This window comes from Thermobia domestica, chromosome 8 (genome assembly GCF_964235325.1).
Source record: "Thermobia domestica chromosome 8, izTheDome1.hap1.1, whole genome shotgun sequence".
NCBI lineage: Eukaryota > Metazoa > Arthropoda > Insecta > Zygentoma > Lepismatidae > Thermobia > Thermobia domestica.
Window position 1 is genome coordinate 100,677,140 of NC_137461.1, and position 21,770 is coordinate 100,698,909.

The 21,770-nt window shown below is 35.0% G+C and overlaps 1 protein-coding gene across 2 annotated transcripts in view; it reads left to right on the forward strand.

Moving 5' to 3' along the window:
* Positions 1-21,770, forward strand: part of Usp32 (Ubiquitin specific protease 32) — a 153,022-nt gene that overhangs the window by 66,223 nt on the left and 65,029 nt on the right. For both annotated transcript variants that reach the window (XM_081768800.1, XM_081768801.1), the window contains exons 15-19: positions 1,509-1,665; positions 3,119-3,257; positions 9,654-9,759; positions 16,470-16,643; positions 19,650-19,824. In XM_081768800.1, the coding sequence (XP_081624926.1) occupies positions 1,509-1,665; positions 3,119-3,257; positions 9,654-9,759; positions 16,470-16,643; positions 19,650-19,824 (751 nt within the window). The remainder of the gene's footprint in view (positions 1-1,508; positions 1,666-3,118; positions 3,258-9,653; positions 9,760-16,469; positions 16,644-19,649; positions 19,825-21,770) is intronic.

Here is a 21,770-nt window from a genome sequence, read left to right on the forward strand (position 1 = left end):
TTATACTAGGAACATGGTCGTAGGTGGTCGGAAGAAATTTCCAGAAGAAAATCTGAGTCCAGATATCGTCCAGATTTTTGCTATATGGTACTGAGGCAGAAAAATAGAATACTTAAGTGAAGCTGGTCTTTCTCTGGATTCGAGCCGAAGACGTTTTGATTACGAATTGAAAATGTTAATCTTTCATCTACTCGCTGCTTTTCGTTAAGATATCTAGTCTCTTAGAGAAAAGGCAACGGTGAACATTAATCATATTTGTGTGTGGTGGTAGTAGGGGGGGGGAGGTAAGTGGTAGAATACTCACTCTGGTGTGAAGGATCCATCGTTCTATCCGGCGAAAGGAGTTTGTGGTGAACCACATCGTGTCCATGGGCTTTCTTGGGATTCTCCCGTTTCTTCCCACGTTCTCATTCCATTCTTTCATTGTCATTCATGTTCATTAATCATCCTTCTCCTTTAGTCTAAGGGGCATAGCTTAGCAAAAAGGAGGTAAAAGTAGAAATTACATTCCATTTCATTAATAATGTTTGCGTAATCTTACTGTATTTTTTTCCATGGAACAAGTGAGAGGGAAGTACCTTAAAAATACTACCACTAAGACTGTTATATATGGCTGTCCCTTGTCTCTCGTAATGCAACAGTAGACTACAAATATTAAACTCTTCTCGAAATAAATAAATAAATAAATAAAAACTAGTATTTAAATTTAATTAAATGAAATCTACAGAGTATCCCACTGTTACACATTGAAGACTAAAGAAAACGAATGCTTAATGAAATTGAATGACAGTGGCATAATTCGTGGAATGTAGGTGGTGGAAAGAAACGAGAAATCCCGAGGAAGACAACTGACCTTGTGATATCCACAAAAGTTTACATGGAATCGAACAAAGGGCCCTTCTCGCTGGAAATGATCTCTTTTCCTCTGAGCCTCCCATGCCTTCAATTGACAGATATTTTGTCAATTCTTTTAATAGCGTTTCACGAATAGTTTATGGTAGGATGTTTGCTTTGGTTGCAAATGCAGTTCCAAGTAGGAAATTGTTTAATTTTGTTGGAAGGAGCTTTATTTTCGGACGTAACACGAAATGAAAATATAATTGTTGTCTTCAAAACTACAGGTCCTACCTATAACTCACTATATGACTAATGTGCATGTTTTAGTTGATTGATGGAATTGGAGGTAACCGTCCCTTTTTAGCATTGAGGCTTTATTAGATGGAGCCTATAGCTTAAAGCTGGATTTCAACTACCACACGGACTTTTGTTTGAAAGTGTGAGAAGTTATATATATATATATATATATATATATATATATATATATATATATATATATATATATATTTAAAAAAAACGTACACACTACTACTGGTCCTTCAGAAGTAAAAATATAGTTCACAAAAAGTTTTTAATATTTCTCATTCATTAATATCGTTAATATTGTTCCATTAGTTGATTCTAGCATTTGTCATGGTTCAATTATCGTATTGATTTTTATCCTATTACAGAATAATATGCAGTGTTTAGAAGACGAAGATTTAACTCTGGAAGAATTGGGTGTTAAAGACGACGATCAATTGCTCATTGAAGTCCGAAATAAGGATCTGACCTGGCCTGAAGAAATGGGCTCTCTTGCTATTCAGTTGCAGGATAAAAGAAAGCAAGGTACGCTCATTCAGAAAATTTAAGTGGGAAAGAACTGTGTAGGTAAAAGAAATAATAAGCTAATAAAAGTATCTGTAGAACATGCAACATTGGTGCGTAATCTTACTGTGTATTGTAGAAACAAATACCTTCAGATTTTTTTTTGTGTGTGTGTGTGTGTGTGTGTTACACAATGTTAATAGCTGAAGGTTAATTAATTTTTTTGTTTGTGTCGCCCTTTATCAGCATGAAATTGATATGAGTCTGAATCATCTGTACTGTGTTAAGCATGACAGCTAAATTCTCGGCTTAATATTATAGGCTTGTCAACTCTCCTACAGGCTAATCCTTTTAAAATCAAGATTTCGTTCAAAAGGAAATTGAAGATTTACGCTTAGAAAGCATCTGCTCGTACCTTAATTACCTTAGATTCATTAAGGCTTTTGAACGACACTGAACACATTTCTCGCGGTTGCAAAAGTCGGGGGCTTCCCGGAAAACAATTATTAATTGTTTTTGGTCTCTCCTGGCGGGACCCTGTCGTCATCTTATAATAATTGCAACTCCATATCACTCCCTTCCAAGTCGAATTTCCAATAATAATATATCCAAATCTTGGAATTCCTTATTCGTATTTGTACTTAAGATTTAAAAGAAGTAAACATGTGCTTCAGTGTTTTATTTATATTTGATTAGTGAACTATCTCAATTTTTTTCAGTTCTACTTCAAATATCAAAAATCTCTGGAACATGTGTTTAATTGTTTTAAATAAAAAGTATAAATACGAAATGTCATGTCTCTAAACGTGACAAATTTCGAGATGTGGATGCGTTCCTACAGTGAGAATTTATTTTATTCCCCTCTCCCCTCCTTAAAATCATTTCTTATATGTGCCAAATACGTTTGTGCAGCTTAGTAAATATGCTTTGTAACAACGTGCTTTACAGAAAATCTTCGTACGGTTCCTGTTTGTTGCTCTTTGCAGAGAAAGCTTATTCATATGTAGTGACTGTAATTCACTGTTAACAAGTGCTAGGAGAAATACACATTTGTTCAATCTTCAACACAGTTCGAAACATATTGTTAGGTGTAAAATGCATATTTTTGAGGATAATTATTTTTCCACGTGTGCTAAACATATATCTAAATTTTTTATGGTATTTCTTTGTCCAGTCCGTATACTAGCCTTTTATTTTTCATAAGGATAAGAGTATTCACGTAATAATAATTGTCTACTACTGTTACTACTACATATTGCTGAACGTAATTCAATTGAACAACAATAATCTGTTCATTTCTGGTGACTGTCATTTTTTGATTGCTGATAAATGGATATTAAAAAAAAAAAAAAAAGTAATGAACATTTTCTTCGTCTCATTTGTTACATTTAGGAAATTTTCTTTTGACCTATTTCTTGTATTAACAGCAATATGTTCCACGTTTCGTAATTATTTTTTGTTATTTTCGTGACAGTTCCTTCGGAGAAAGGTGCTACAGGATTGAATAATCTAGGAAACACCTGCTTTATGAACGCTGCCTTACAGTGTGTTAGTAACACCAGAGCACTTACACAATATTTTACTGGAAACATGCACTTGTATGAATTAAACAGGTAAGTTTCTAACAGGGTAATATAAAATGTTACGCTCTGAGTATGTTCAGTAGTTGATAACAAGAAAATATTCCGTTGTACAAATTTTATATGCGTATTTTATTTTATTTAGAACATAAATTATGATAATTAGCGTAACTTGAACATTTACAACCCACAATCATTCATTTACGAACACAGAATGTTGACCAGAGCCTGGACTCAAATAATTTTGTATCCTTTGCATTTTCCTCTTTCCTGTTCTGCGAGAACAAATTGGTAAAATACTTTAGCACTGGACAGTTTTGAACAGAACGTTGTGCTGATCTATGAAAAATTTATGACTCATATATGAGCTCGTGGCTACAGGAGGATATGCAGAGACGGGAAAGGAAAGGAAGTTTAAATTGTTATAGCAGTGCGCCATTAATGTGTGAATAGAAGTGAGAGTTTTTGTTCTCATTTATACTCAGAGAGATGCAGATCTCCGTCCTTTGCTGTCAACTGACTTCAATTGCCTATTGGGAAATGCAAAAATAATCATTTGAAGTATTGATAAGTGACCTTGAAAGTTAAAAGTTCTTGTCACATACATGTTTGCATTGTCTCATGCGATATAGCTGTATTATACGTATTCCCTTCAGGGTCTCTACGTTTATCATTTTAGTTTCAGTTCAACAAGTATGTGTTCTTATTTCGAGTGTGAAAATTGTTCATGTATTGATTCTTCAGGGGGAATACTAGTGATAATACAAAGATTCAATGTGAGTTTGTTAGGTAAAAAATGGGAAAGCGATTCCGACTTCGAAATCGATTCAATCAATGCTGTAGGTGTGAGGGAAGAAATAGAAAGTGAAAATAAAGAAAATAGGGCGTACAGTGAGACCATGAGTAACGTGTCTTCCAATTGAAAGAGACCCACGTATTCTTCTCTAGAATTTTCAAGATATTGTCATAACGTAGATAAAAAGTCTAGACAATTTAAGTTAGTGCCAGTTGTAGATATAATAGATATAAATGACAAGGTAAATTGCCTTTCCTGCACCTACAGGAGCTTCCTTAGGGGAGAGGGAGCTCACCTCAACTTTAAACTTTTAAATTTACCATTTTTTTCTAGAAACCAGAGCGTTGTGAATCCGTTTAAGTCATTATTTAGTGCTTACTGTATATTTCTTCCAACATTGGTACATTTTTCATATAGAAGTTTGGATTTGATCTCTTATGTTACATTGACTTATCACAATACAAGATTCATACTTACATAATGTTCGGTCATGATATAGAGAAATATACATGACTTTTTCTGTTTATTTATCTGTAAATGAACAAGATGCAGCTCATTAACCATACACAATCGCTGCGAAATCTTTCATTAACGTCTTTATTATTCTTATTCCATGAATATTCCTTAATATTGTCACAAATCATAATCATTATTGTTACCGTCATTAATTTAATTATACATATTAAATATATTTTCCTCAGCATCTTCACCTTTAATTCCATTCTGTATCATATCGATTATCTATTCTTAACTCTTATCATAATATTCTTACAGTTATTGTCGTGAATCGTATTTTAACATCAGAAACCATCATCAAGTTAACGATCCTTTTTTTTTATCCGAACAATAGGTATTTTAATTAACTGGCATTATACATTAAAATACTTATTTGTCAACCCCACTTAATATCTCAACAGTATTCTCCCCTAACTATTCTATCAGGCCTCGTTTCCATTTTGTGCTAAAACACAATAATACATTGAGCAAAGCTATGTGATAATATGTAACAAAACACACAGTCACGTAATAGTCCAGTCAATATAAGGTTTGACCCTCAAGAAATTGCAAGAAAAGCTTTTTCTACTTTTTCTGGTAGAAAAAAGCATTCAGAACAACATATCAAAAATTAGCAAATTTTAGACTTCCATTTGGCCTCCATTTTGAGCTGCCATTTTGGATTTTGTTACTAAACGCCTTTCTCCGAAAAAGCAATTATATCTTCTCACAGAATTAAGATAGAAACTTCGATCTTGTGACAAATTGATGGTGATAGATAATATAAATGAGGAAAAGTGGTACAGTCTTGTGATGATGTCGCCATATTTAAATATGGCTTCCGTTCTTCCATAATTTCGTTACCTCGGTTCGTTATCTATCTTAATTGGCACATAACTATGAAGCCGTTAAAATTTCCAAAAAATCACTTGAAATGGTCGTTGTAGAGTAGAATGTCCTCTTTTCGTTGAAATCAAAATCATTTCTGTATCTTAAAAACTAAGCGTGCTAGACCATTTTATGTGGCGAGAGTATTGTCTTTTATAACACTGAACTCTGCCATGTAAGGTAACATGCCTTTTCTTTCAATAGTATAATACTTTAATTTTATAAAGAGAAGTATCTGAATTGTTCTTATAAATTGAAGAAAACAACTATAATAATAATAATAATAATAATAATAATAATAATAATAATAATAATAATAATAATAATAATAACAATAGTCGTAATGCATATCATAGAAGCATTACAAATTATGTAATTATAATATAATAAAAATGGTGTAAATTTCACGAAAATGCCCCATTACCAGCTGTCATATTTACAATATAATGGTCACAAACTATGTTATACAGTAAATCAGAATAATTGGCATGCGTAGCACTGGCATGTTTTTTAAACATTAAAATATAACATGTAGTTTACAACGTATGTAATGTTATTCATTAACAAACACATTTTTTTGTTGTATTACTTTTCTCTTAATGTCTGTAAAAGAATTGTCTGCAAGGAATTGTAAATTCCTTTTATTTGTTCATATGCTAATATAAAAAACACCCTAAATTTCTTCATCACCCATAAGGGGTTTATTTGTGATGTTTTCACAGTTGCCATTATAGCAAGAGCCACACGTTATTGTGCAATCGAAACCATATTCCTTACACGTACATTTACGTATGATACATCCACATGAACGGCTGCTGTGAATCATTTTTAGAAATCTGTCAGGAGCGAGTTTATTACCAATGCACATTCACACAAAATACCATTTTTGTTAACTTTTTCAAAAACTTACTTTTTCCCCAATACCAAAAATTCGTGAAGTAGTATCTGATCCAGTGAAGGTATGTGCAATTAACAGGCTTGTACATACATCTTTCCCCAGCAAGCTCTTCAAGGCAGTAATGTTGTAAACATGAGCTTTCCCTTTGTCTGATTGTAGTACAGACCCTTGTTATCTGTATAGCCATAATAGAGAAGCAATATTAGTAGAACCGTATCTTCACCGACGAGGGTTGTTCACTGGGTAAGTGTCTTAGCAACTGCAGCTTTAACAATGTCAACATCTGCTTCTTTCTCTGCTTGTATTACTTGACATCCTTTCGATCTCAGGCGCACAGTAATCATTTTTATCAATAATTGTTTGTTGTTTCCATTGGAGAGAAAGTCATCCTTTTTTTCAGCAAATTTTGTTGCTTTCGTGACATTGACTGCTATTATTGTAGTTGTCTTCCTTCGCTCAGATACTGTCCTATAGGGTAGGCTTTCCATAGCCATCGAAAACGAAGTTGCTTTTTCCATATCATTCTGCAACAAAACATGAATAATGATCTGCAATGAACCTGTAAGTACTTCCTTGAGACCAGTTAAGCCTATGTAAGAGGGAACCTCCATCCGAAACATACTGCTCAGTATGGGGAAAAGGCTGAAACATTCAGAAGAGTAGCAAGCTTTCTTGTCTTCAAGAAGTGCAGGCTTATCTGCCTTTCTAAGTTTGTGTTTAGCTCCAGACAGTGTAGATGAGCATGGAGAAAGCTCATACTTCATCACCTCATTTCAGTTTAAATCTCCACTCTTGAAACACAACCAAGAACCATTGAAACAAAAGAGCAGGATCTATCGTTTTGTCTTCCGATACCTTAACAACCTTTGCTGCTGCAAACGTGATTGCCTTAATGTTACGTTTGTGTGCATATGAAAATGTGGACTGATTTTCCATTTGAGCAACAATGTCTTTACCGATACTGAAAAGCTCATGGACATTCACATCATTATCTGCATTTATTCCAGTTACAATATTATGCAATGCCACTTCCTCAGACAGTGAGGAATATAGTTCAAGCATACTACCAATTTTAGCCACATCCTCTTTATCACGAGCTATTCTTGCAGCAGTTGCCTCTGTGCTGTTCACAAGTAGTATATTGTATATCACAGAAGTCCTGCATGGCAAAGTTGTAAGACGAGGATACAGGAGAGACATTGTCCAGATCGCCCTCTGTTATTCCATTACCTCTTGTTAATCCTCTGTGGTTTTTAATGACCTCATTAGCGTCTGCTCAATAACTAGGTCACAACTAAGACCAGTACAGAATTTGTTACTTCGTCTGATGACATGGTATCCCTGCATGAACTTATGATTCACTTCAGGGTTAGTTATATCCAAACTTTCATGGTTTGAAGGTACAGGTAAGCAGAGTTCAGATAATTTTGGTGACCTGCAGCAGCAAATATGGGTAAACAAGCTGAAATAACGTGTAGATGCATTGTCCATGATCCTGATCGATCGACATGAATTACGATCTCCCTGACTACACCCAACATCTGCGTATAGTTCCATCAAAGTTTGCTTGTCTTTGACTCCTGAGAATATTGACACATTTTTTCATGCACAGCAGAAACTATACGCGCCATACAATCTGACTAAAGCAAGTCACCCTTTTCAGCTTGACAGTATAACTGTTCTAGCTTGGTTATGTGGCCCTCAAACCCAGGTTCTGTTTCAATAATTTTGGAAATAAAGTTTGTAAGGCATTGGTTGACCATAAGATGCCCACGTAATGCACGCTGTACTGCTTTTCCTGACATAGCATGTATGATTGTATTTTTACTGTAGACTGTTGCTAAGATCTCTTCTGTCCACTGTCTTTCATTAACGTACCTATAGCACCCAATAGATTTATTAAGATATGGGAACTTCAAAGTAAAATATAGCATCTTTCACTCCAACATTCTTTTCGGCTGAACTCACGATTTCAGAAGTTTTCCAAAACAATGGCTGGTCAAAAGTAACAACAGCTGGCATTTTGTATTTCGCTGCTAGCTCATAAATGAAATTAAAAGTTGACAGAATGCATGTTTTGTTTCCAGGGTACATATCAATCATGGGCAGGAATTGCACAGATGACTGACTTGGATGTATACATAAGGATACCTAACACTGAAAAAAAAAAAAAAAAAAAAAATCCTGTGATATACATCATTATTAGTGGCGTATTTGAGGTGGACTTCCGGGCTTAATTCCCCCCGAAATCTTAATAAAGTAAAAGAAATGAAATATCTTGCAGAATTTTCACATTTCCAGGCCAAGCCCTACCCCCGAAAGTTAGCAAAGCTCCCCAAAACAAAATCGTAAATACACCACTTATTATTATTATTATTATTATTATTATTATTATTATTATTATTATTATTATTATTATTATTATTATTATTATTATTATTATTATTATTATTATATGAGATGTTTTCTTTAATTTATAAGAACATTCAGATACTTCTTTTTATAAAATTAAAGTATTACATTATTGAAAGAAAAGACATGTTGCCTTACATGGCAGAGTTCAGTGTTATAAAAGACAATACTCTCGCCACATAAAATGGTCTAGCACGCTTAGTATCTACAAAAGACTTCGTAGATACAGAAATGATTTTGCTGTCAACGAAAAGAGGACATTCTACTCTATAACGATCATTTCAAATGATTTTTTGAAAACTTTAACGGTTTCATAGTTATGTGCCAATTAAGATAGATAACGAACCGAAGTAACGAAATTTTTGGAAGAACGAAAGCCATATTTAAATATGGCGGCATCATCACAAGACTGTACCACCTTTCCTCATTTCTATTATCTATCACCATCAATTTGACACAAGAACTAAGTTTCTATCTTAATTCTGTGAGAAGATATAATTGCTTATTGTGAAACTACGCCTAACAGCACAGGAAATCAACATAATGTCTAAGTGGCACGAATCACGCCAGGAGAAACCTCGGCGTCCTCCCCTGCACACTTATTTTGGAACAAAAGACTTCGTAGTTTCACAATAAACTTACATGTTCATGTTGCAGTTTTTTTTTTTTTTTCTGCGAACTGTACCATACCATATGGAAAAATAATTAGAATTAAATATTTTCTTCCGACTCACTTCTTTTGTCCCTTCCAAATACGTTTCTCCTTTTAAGTTTTTTTTTCTTAATCTTGTAGATGCAACATAGTAGCGAGAAACTGGATATAGAGTAATTATAAAGTTTAACACAGTATGCTTATATATGTATATATCAAACATACAGCATTGTGCATTTGTGTCGTGTATTCTTGTAAATGTGAATCTGAATGTGATATTTTTTTCAGGACGAATCCTTTGGGAATGAAAGGACACATAGCAAAAAGATACGGAGACTTAATACATGATATCTGGAGTGGAACTGCCAAAACTATAGCACCATTAAAACTCAGGGTAAAAATTTTATCAAAATAATCAATAACTCTTAAGTAGTTGTAGGCTGGAATGTTAGCCAAGTGATCTTATTTACAATAATTGCTAATTAAAATGTAGTTGGAAGTAAAAAAGAAAAATACAAGTATGAATTCTCGAATGCTGACACGTTACAAGATCTGGAAATAACATACCCTGTTGCCAACGTTGTATCGCGAAATTAAAATAAATTTTGAGACAGACTGTACCCGTGAATGCCTCCACTGCAGAACCGTAACAGTCGGCCTGTTACTCATTTTATGTATTTTTATATGTGATATATGTGCATTATAAAATTCAGATTACTAGCAGAATTGCTTTAATATGTGATAGTTAAATCCCCCTCCTCCTCCTCCTCCGTCCCTCTCTTGTTAAGGTTCAAGTAATGTTCAAAAAATAAAACTAAATATTAAACTGATTAAAACAGCTTGCATTGTAGAATACACAATATTTTACGGATTTTGCAAAATCTTTCCTTTGAATGCACAGAATAGCAGAAGAGTTACTGAAACGAAGACAAAAGCTATCATCAGTATATCATTAAGATAATTACCAAACCTTATGTATCTTTGAAATGGAAAGATCAAGGCTGACTCATTTTCTTTTAATCGTGGTACTCGTTCATGGCCCCCAAAAGAAGATCCGTGATCATTAGTGCTCCAAAGATCTCCGAAGAAAGAAGCCTCGCAAAACTAATTTATATATACGAGTATATATATATCGATTAAAGGCAGCCCGTTGATGTGGCTTCTGGCAAGGAGTTTTGGATCAGCAGGTGGTAGTGGTGTATCCATTCAATTAACTTTGCTCGGAAACTGAATAATTTTGTCGAAAAAGTAAAGTAGCCTTACGTATGTAACTAACTGGGAGAAAGTTTTAACTCCATATATATTACTTTCAAAGTTTTACTATTTTCGAACGTTGACCTGCAAGTAGCAGAGAAAACTCTGAAGAAATAGTTCAATAAACGGAAGATTAAAAGTAAAAAGGAAATTATAGACAAAAAAAAAAAAAAAGTGTTCGAAAGGGTATTTTGGAGACACTTTTAATGCAATGCAAAATTTTTAAGAAATAATTTGCTGCTCTTTCTGATAGTAAACTTGATGTTGCGGAAAACACGATTCGTGTTCGTATATTATTTTCTATTCCGGATTGTTTCATACCAAAGCGTAACATCATTTCCGAGGTACGGCTGAAATGATAAACAATTTTGATTTTTCTCAACTCTGCAACACTGGTACATTCAACTAAGAAAAAACTTCAGAAATCCGCACACCACTTTCCTAAAATTACAGCAGCGATGTTAGCTCAATTTTCCACTGCAAATGTTAGTTTTCAATAGAGCTGAAATTAGTAACCTGAAATCAGTTCGAGAAATCGTTTCGTTCTTATTGGAAAAGTATTATTGTACGTCTTTTCTTTATGTGCTTACTGCATGTACGAGGGCCACTAACAATGAAAAAACCTTAATTTGTCATTGAACATTGATTTATTGTTATTTGAAATATTCTCCTTTATGATCAATACACTTTTGCATTCGTTCGAACCATTTGTCAAAGCATTTTTTCCAATCTTCTTGAGACACCTCCATAATATGGTTTTTGAACGCATCAACGGCTTCTTCCGCCGACGAAAATCGTTGTCCACGCAATTTATTTATGATATTCGGGAGCATGAAGTCGTCGTTGGATGCCAAATCAGGACTGTACGGCGGATAACCCATCAATTTGATTTTTTATGTGTTCAGAGAGTCGGTTGTTAGAAGAGATGTGAGAGAGCTCTCATTGTTTTGATGGAGAATGATCCGCCGGCGCTTGTTTGTTTGATCCGTATTTGACCGAAGACATCCGGCAAACAGATTGTTGTGTACCATTCAGAGTTGACCGTTCTACGTTCCTCTAAAGGCACATGTGCCACATGACCAGTTTTCCTAAAAAAAACAGGCGACCATTTGTTTCGATGTGCTTCGAGGCGAACAAACTTCTGTTAGATTTTGATCATCTTGAAACACCCATACAGTCGACTGGTGTTTACGTTCCGGCCCATATGCGTATATCCATGATTCATCACCTATTACAATCTTATATACGTCTTTTGAAGCACCGCCATTGTATTTATTGAGCATTTGTGTGCACCAATCATCGCGAGCTTCTTTTTGAATTTTTGCAAATTATGTGGGATCCAACGAGAACAAACCTTTCTCACAGCTAAATGATCATGTAATATTTTATATATGCTGGTGGAACTAATGCCTAGTGTTGCCTCAATCTCACAGTATGTCATATGACGATCTTGCAGTATTAGGTTTTGCACAGCATCAATGTTTTCTTGAATAACAATTAACTTTGGACGACCTTCGCGAATTTCGTCAGTGGGCAAATGGTGGCACGAGTAAAATCGTTATACCAGCGTTTCACAGTGGCAAAGGATGGAGCTTCATCGCCAAATGTGGAAGTAAGTTGATCGATGCACTCTTGTCTTGATAATCCACGTCGAAAATGTAATAAATTATCGCACGAAAATTTTCACGAGTTAATTCCATTTTTCTGTTGTCACGCAATCTTCAGGTCAACGTAAAATAAAGCTATTGACAAAACATTTGAAGTACGTTCTGGTCAACAATGTGAAACGTTTCAATAAAGAAAAAAGAAAAATGGCGCCTAACCACAATCAATGTTGCCAAGGCTCAAAATGTAAATAGTAGCCCTCGTATAAGCCCGCCTTGCGGATCTAATGACCAGCGCACGTATCTTTGGTGCTTGATCCCGGTTTCCGTTTCCCGGGGAAGATTATTAAAATTTGAAAGCATTAAAGTGCTTTGGATTCCACTTTAAACTGTACTGAAAAATGATACTACTTTATTAAACAAACTATATGTTTATTTTTTCTAAATTGTTAATAAGATTGTTAAAGATTTGTTGAGGCTAAAGCTCGCAGAAAATACTTTGAAACAACTCTGAGTTCAATAATTTCAAATCAGAATTTTTTCTTAATTTAATTTTGAAGTATTATATTACTTAGTATTATTGCAATGTTCTGTGAAATTTGGAAGTTCATCCGTTTTCCTTTGAACAAATTGAAGGTCTTGCTTACCTAAGATATTCCATCCCACTGCCGTTGATCATGCTTTATGGAAAGGTCATGGTACGGATCGTTGCACGATATCGCAGTTTCCTCTGCAGCAGTTTTCGTTAAAGTAGTACCATAGGTATTTTTTCGTACACCTATTTGCAGGCTTTCCAAAATCAATTTACCTTACGAACCCAACGTGATGAAAGGCGTCGTTTGAGAAGTCCAAAACATAGTAATTTATGGTATTAACATTTGGACTCTCTTAATGGAAATATCCTCGAAAAATTAACAGGTGCAGCGCCCATGTGTCGGTAGAAACCCAGCGATGTTTTGGTCATGTGACCTGAAGCTTTGTCCTGATGCGGTTTCACATTTTTGTATGTTGTTGCCATACAATCCTAGTATTTTGTCTTTTTGAGAGCTGAAGATAAGACATCATATTGGTAATAAACAGTGTTGATTTTGCTAGGTTTTTAATTTTACGGATCTCAAGCTTATCTCTGTAGCAAAAATCAGTACAACCATTAAAAGCGTTCAGGTAATTTTCGTGCATTGACTCATAAAGTTAACCTTTTTCGTGAACACCTCTGTAAGTGAAACCAAAACTTTTCCAGTCTTCAGCTATGTGACGCCGGTACAGCCTTCTACCCTTGTTCTTTCGTTCCGTGATATGCCATGATATTAACGCATTAACGCCATGTGCGCTGGCCTTGTGGATAGTTTGTATCCTCAGTTTGTGATACATTGCGCGAATCACTATTGATTAAGCCACAATATACTTTTGGGTCATGCGATCGTTTGGCTACAACACGCTGTGATAGATTTTCACAGATGACCATATCCCGTGTTAAGGTTGCCAGATTTTTCAGACAAAAGATTTTATGGGAAAATAAAGGAAGATATGGTATATTAAAAATTTATATACGTATAACAAACACATGTATGGCTTTATATAATAACGTAGAATAATTTTATTTGGAAACTGTGCCAGTGTTATTGAAAAAACGTAATTGCATCACATAAAACAATTTATATTACAATTCCCAGTGGAAATTCTGTGGTTCGAATCCCACGTTAAGCTGTAGCCCCTCGTCTCATATAGCCTCAGTGGTGAAAGGGGCGCTAAACTCAAATCCAACCAACAAAGTATATTACACAAATTTTCATTGTTTTTTAATACAATATCGCTGGGTTGCGTTGTGTTAACAGTGTTATGAAAAATCAGTTCCTCTGATTATTTTTTCCGCACTAACTTACACAAACATTTTAAAAGTGTCCAGAACTATTATTTCTTTTATTTATTAAAACACGGATAAAATCGCTTTATGGGTCAAATTAAAACGTAAAACTTACGAGAGAAAAACGAAAGATCTGGTAACCCTATCCTGAATCTTTCTTACCAAAGGTGCCCTGCCCTCTTTTGATGCGATTAGTTCGTTGATGAGGTTTGTGGAGGAGGCTGCTTCGCGTAATGTCTTACACCAAAGCCATTGCTCTGACACTGTTCTATGCTGGAAATGCTGTAATTTAACTGTGAAAAAGCTATAACATTAGACTGATTTAAGAGAGGGTGTGCGTAAAGCTTTGTTCCTCTGTGAAACCGGGCTTGCAAGATGTTGCTGTCTGTAAGTTGTTCCGATGAAAACGGATCAGTCTCGCTATTCTAGAAAATGCTACTTATTTTCTGCTTGTAATATTTATACATATATTTTTTTCTATTGATGACTGTTTCCTTTATTTTTTTTTTTATTTTCCTTTAAATCTTTTGTCCTTGATGAATATCTGGTTCATTTGGATACATTAAGGGTCTTGAATTTATTTGGAAAGAGTATTTAATGATTTCATGTACTCTTCATATTAGTAATTTTACTTTCTTTAACACACTGTAAAATTATCGGAAACTTAATATGACGGTTTAAATGTTGCTTCATTATTTATTTTTTGTAAGTTGTCTAATGTGCTTTATGCGTCAACTATTAAACCTCGAAAATAACACCTTGATTAAAGGGCTCCACAAATATTCTGCTGCATCGGAGCCCCGAAGAAAATTGTTAAAGCACTGCTCCAGCGTCAGTATTACGTAGAATCACTACTTTATAGAAACTTATAGGATTACGCTATTATAGTTTTTATTATTAATAATAAAAAATAAAACAAATGAAGGGTAAGGGGAAAAAAGAAGGAATGTCACAAAACTGTATTTTCGAGAAAACGGCGTTTTAATATTGAAAACCGCGAAAAAAAGAATAGGATTAGTCAAATCTTTTGCCTTTTTTTTTTACATGAATATTTTTACATCTACGCATGCATACATATACAGTCAAATAGTACCAACTGTCACCAACAGATAGAAGAAACTACACGATAAAGCACAAACATGGACATTCCTTGTTTTTTCCCCTTACCCTTCAAATGGTCAATTTTCTAATTTACTTACCAATTTAGATGCTCTTTTTTTAATATTTAGATCTCAGTCTTTATTTATGTTGAATCTTTTGCTAGTTATCACTCCGTGCTCAGGACTCTGCTGGTATACGTAGATTGATTTAAATACCGTGAAAGCGTAGAGAAAATACATTGATAACAAATTTTAAGTTTCAATCAAATCGTATCATAGAATGATGCATTACCGTTACCTAAGGCCAGTTTTATCCACGCTGTTGCAGTTATCAAATGAATGTTTTTTATCCATGATAATGGGGATCTCCAACCATCGCGGTCAGAAAATCCGACCGCTTGTAGTTATGCTCCTCGGTTCTTGAGCCGTTTCTATTTGCAATGTGTTATGTAGAACCTTTTATCCACAACAATTCGCTTCGCCAACCGCCTGCAACACTGCCAACCACCACAGTCACAGCCACAGTTTTTTGATTGTTGTATGAATTGGACGAGTCACTGATGCAATGAAAGCGAGGCTATATGTTTGTAATACAGCTTCGAAAAATTACAAAAACTAAAATATTGACATTCTAAAATAATTTAAAAAAATTGTTATTGGCTTTCCGGAGTTTTCCGCACTAAGTCCTATAAGCACCATCAACATATCTAGCACTGTTAATAGGATGGATATCCCATTGCCGCCTTGTACTTTAAAAGAAAAAAAAGAAAGAAAAAAATCTTGTAGCAGTATCAAAGAAACACTGAGTGCATTTCATGCGATTGCAAGACTCCACTGATTAGATCGGTAATATGTCATTGACGTACTGCGTCACCACCATTGCGCCAGTAGCGTCCGCAGACACAATCGCAAATGAAAAGGTCTTGCGGATTCGCAGCGGTCGAGCAATCTGCCTTAGGCAGACCTTGGTGAGTCACAATGGCACGTCATGGTCGCAGGAGAGTGATGCAGATGGTACAGTTTTGGGTGGTATAAAGAATAACTTCCTTTTCGAGTGTAAGGGCTAGACTGAGATTATAGTATGAGTGTCATTTTTGTTTTTACTTGTATGCTAAAAATATCGTACTATATTCGGGCCAATACAGTAATTGATAGCTGTCAAGACCGACTTTTTTTTTTTTTTTTTAAACATGTTTGATACTGTTATTGCTGTTAATCATCTTTAAAATAATTTTTGTAAAAAAAACTTTTCGTCCGTCTAATTTTATTAAATTGATTTTAGTGGACCATTGGAAAGTATGCCCCAAGGTTCAACGGCTTTCAACAACATGATTCTCAAGAACTTCTTGCTTTTCTTCTGGACGGCCTACATGAGGACTTAAACAGGGTACATGATAAACCTTATGTAGAATTGAAGGACAGCGATGGAAGACCTGATGTTATTGTTGCTCAAGAGGTAATGTAGACAAATTGAGGAATATACTATTTTCCGTATATGTATAAACTACGTATTTCTTCACCTTTCCGCCTGTGCAACTGTTGTAGCAGAGGACTGCATTGCAGTATATATATATATATATATATATATATATATATATATATATATATATATATATATATATATATATATATATATATATATATATATATATATATATATATATATATATAAATGTATTATGATGATTAATTATAGTTTTGTTTTGAAGTTTGAACTAAAATCCATTTGTTACACTCTAATAGAAAGTATTTTGTAGGCAAGGTCCAGTGTTTTATTATTATTATTATTATTATTATTATTATTATTATTATTATTTAAACATGCACTACCTGTAAATTTTAAATTTGCTCAATTCCATTGAATATCAGTGAGTTTGAACAGTTTTAATGGTTTCCGGTTCCTTTTCTTTCTATCTTTTAATTAATTATATTCAGTAATTGGGACTGCCACCTTCATCTGAATTGTTTTATGTAGCAGTAGATTAAGATGTTAATAATAAACTAAGAGAGTTATTAATTCTAAGTTACATTGTGATTTTGATGCATTTATCATAAAACTTAGATGTATACTTTTCATTTCGTATTTAAAAAATTTACATGAACCTAGATTTATTAAGAAACTGCTGAGTACACAGATTCTTTTATACAAGTGCAAGTAGTGTTATTAACCTACACAGTAGGAAATAAATTCGTGCTTACCGTGGTTCAGCGTACATTTATTGCCATAATTCCACATAATAATACTGCAATCATATATAATATTTGAATTTTGTCTTAAAATTTTGTTCATTGGTAATATCAGAACGTACATGTTTTATGAAGTCACATAAAACTGAACCAAGACAGAATCAAAGGGACTGCAAGGGTCACAAGTAGCAGCTTATTGCTTAGAACTACTTAATGTAAATGCTTCCTGCTTGATGCCTGAAAGACAAAGTGTCTAGACTGTCGTTTCAGCTGGGAATATGTCAACCATTGTGCCTACTTCACTTCTAGAACGGGACGCCAAAATGTCAGATGAATTTTGAAACCTAATGCGTATATTGCATCAACCACGTTTCGAAGCTATATGGGGTTCATCTAAAGGTTTGTGAAGAAATAAAAAGATACGAATATACGTAACGAAAATTACAATGAAAATGTGCATGAATCAACTTCGTTGGTTGGTTGGACATTGGTGTTCCTTTCCAGCATCGAGGCTATATGAAACTGGAACCTATAGTCTAACCACTATATTGTGATCAAATTTTAATGCCTAACCACCAAGAATTGAATCCGTGACTCCGTGCACTATACTTCCAGAAAAGTCGTTTACATGTAGAATTTATCATTCTGTTTCTTCTGTGATCTTGGTATGACCGTACTAGCATCATAGAAAAAAACAAATACTGATCCTTCGCCTGAACTGGCCTTTTTGAAAGTATCTTCATCGGACCGATTCGTGCAAGTTTTCCTTTTATTTTATTTTTGTTCTTAAAACCTGAGGATGAACGCCGTGCAGGTTCAAAGCATAATTTCTTGTATAAAGAAGACAGTAGTGGTAAGGCCAAGAAACTTTTATAGTAGATTACGAAACATCACTTAATGTGTAGTATGTAAATAAATTGAATTAGAACTATAAGTTTACATATATTCTGTTTTCACTGTATGTTCTACAAATACCAATTTTACATGACATTACTTCGATTTTCTTGCTCTTTCTTCCAGACGTTTTATGAGTGTATATATAATGTATATATATATAATATTAATAAATTATATTATATTGAAAGCATTTATTTGCAATGCAGTTGAAACTGGTAAAAGGGGAGTGCAGTTAATAAGAAATTAAAGCTCTGAGTGTAAAATAAAATTTAAATAGAAACCGCCAGTTGTAGCAAAATACAGTAGATGCCATATTTTGTCATTAAAAAAAAAAAAATCATGCATAAATGCTATTTATTGTGATCATTGGCCAATTTCACATTTTATTGTTGCTGCTTCACTTTTGTTCACCTTTCACCGGAAATACGAGTCACATTGATCGCCGTTTAGGTCAGCAGTAAGATAGTCAGTTTAACGCTCCTTAGTAGACGGGAAGAATCTTCGTTCACCAACCAAATAGCACGACTACTTGAGAAACTGAAGGCTAGAAGGTGATAACTGTATTCTGATAAAATGTTTTCAGTCAATTTAGCCTTCTGTGTTACAACACCTCAAATGCATCTAAACAAACAGACGACGTGACTTGTGTATGAACAACCCGAAGAAAATGTTTGTGATATCGTGCGACCAGAAATGAATTGTGTTGTATAGCATGACTGCTTTTCATTAGCATATATACTCTGCAGTTTTATGTTTATGATACTAATATTTCAATTATATATAATTTTCGGACTTTTTCTTCGTTCAGATTAGGATTAGGAATTAAATTTCTGAGCTTTCAGCATCTATGGCCATCTTAGCCCGTCAGGTATGAGGGATGACGTCCTTTGGCGAGCACACTATCCTAGGAAAGGGAAGAAAGGAAGCGGCCTGGAACCTATATGTGAGGTACTATACCGGCATTTGCTTGATGTGAATGAGGAAAATCTAGGAAGACCTCACTCAGGGTGGCTGGCCCTGAAAAAGCTTTCACACTTTTTCAACCGAGTGACCCCACCGGGAATCGAACGTGGGACTGCTCGCACCAAAGGCGAGAGCGTTAGCGACTACACTACGCGGGGCCATGCTTCTTTCAGATGTGTTATGGTTGTTAATACTTCTATTAATTAGTTCTATTTACAATCCTTTAATATAAATTAACCTTCATTTTTGCGATGTTAATTGTTATTTTAAAAATGTATTTCGCGTGACATTTTCGGTATTTTATTTTGCCACAACTGCTGGTCTTTAGATATAAACCACAGTCAGTGTAAATGTTACTTTTCATGCTGCAGTCAAAAAGGATTACAGAAATTTAGCATAGTGCATTGTTTTTCAGGCGTGGGAGAACCATATATTGCGAAATAAATCTATTATAGTGGACTTGTTTCACGGACAATTGAAATCAAAAGTAACGTGTAAAGTGTGTGGACATGAGAGTGTGAGATTTGATCCTTTCAATTATTTGTCGTTACCGTTGCCCATGGAGAGTTATATTCATGTTGAAGTTATTGGTAAGTGAAGTAGTGATACTTCTTTTTTTTTTTCTTTCTTTCTTTCTTTCTTTAAACATTATTTTAGTTTGGATCTTTTTATACTATGGACTTCAAAAATAATTAGTGTTTGTAAGAACATGTTCAGTGTAATCACAGAGCTGCGGCCAGGTGTTCTGGGTTTTCCCGTTCTGGAAAGTAACATTGTGTGCAAGAAAGCTGAAATTTTTATACAACGAAAAAATTTAATCGAATTTTCAGTACAGAACACAATTTTCCTTCGTGTACTCTGTACATAGTCGTGTCATAAGTTCTGTCCTTCATTCAAACAGGCGAAACTAAGCGAAAGTTTGTAGTACACTAAATCTTTTATTGCCACGTGTACTTCATCAAAAGAACGGAAAAAACACTAGTATATTCAAAATGACCTCTGATGGCCTTCACACACATCTTCAATCGCTGATGCCGCTCGTCAATGGTTGCATGTATCACGTCTTGGGGTATGGAAGCGGTTGCTTTTTTCTAAATCTGCCTTAAGTGATCAATATTGCGGTGAAATTTCTTGCAGGCTTTCTCCTCTAAGTAGTCCCAAAGACTATAATCCAGTGTGTTGAGATCCGGCTTTCCAGAAGGCCAATCCTTAGCGGCTATGAAATGGGGAACATTGTTGGTTAACCACTGCTGGTTCATCTCCGCCTTATGTGCCGTCGCGGAGTCTGGCTGGAATGTCCATTCTGCGCCTGAAAACAGTGTGTGATTCAATGGTTTGACCACCTTCTCCAAAACATTGTTCTGGTAATTTGCTGGCTTAGTCTTGACTTCCTGTTCGCAAAAGTGCAGCAGGGTGACACCGTCGTAAGACACGCCCCACCAAACCATCACGGAAGCTGGGTGATGGCCTCTTTGGACCCTAGGAATTTCTTCGGCAGCTTCCCGAGAACTGTGGGCATAAATTCTGTCATTTTATCGGTTTGAGTTTTTGTTGTACGATGATTCATCGGCCTGTGTTTCCCGTTCGTGTACCACTTGAGTAACCTCTTGGCTCTCGTGCATCGTATCTTCTTTAAAGCTGGTGTCAACAGTTGTCATGTGGTTCTTCTGTAAGTCCCAAGGCTAAGGTTCTGTTTGATGCGGGACATCGTTCTCTTCGATATATCAATCTCCCGTTCCATTATTTTCTGTTTTCGAGGAGGATTTCGACAAATTTGCGCAGCTACGGCTTTCACAGCTGCTGGCGTCCTTGAAGTCGCGGGGACCACTTCTTGCTTTATTATCGATCGAGGAGCCGTCGTTGAACCGTTTGATGCACGGATACTTTTTTTTTTTTTCTCCGTAATTTACAAAGGCTTTAGAAGATTGAAAATCTCTACCGGCGACTTGTTACACTTATGCAACGCGATCACAGCGATACGATTCTCTTTGATGCCCCACTTCATGTTAACTGGATGAGTCAACGACACAAAGCGAGGACTGGTTTGCTTTACAGGTTCGGCACGATGTTGTGTTAACAAAGCTGGTCGCGAACGTCAGTCGAATTGGCCGTGTGGGGTTAGTGAACTTAGGGTCAAAACTTATGGCACGACTGAGTATATGAGAGAGTGAACCTCTATTGTTCGTCTTCCTTACCACACTAAAGCTAGGGGAGATTCCAATAACGGTTTCAGGGTCATATTAGAAGAATATCACAGATTTTCCTTCCGCTTTGTTTCTACTACTATTACCACCACCATTACGACCTTCTTTTTGCCTCCCCCTGCTCTTTCTTCCATCGTTCTCTTATTCAATTTGAAAACTAGTATACAAATAAGTTCTAAAAATGATCAAATTAAAGCAGCAAGAATGCATTTTAATGTATAAATAGGTCATATTACTCCAGTACATTAGAATGCACTATTATTTTTCGTTCTGTTTAGTTGAAGAACGTATAATTTGTATACTAATTTTATCATTTGTATATATAGGTGTTT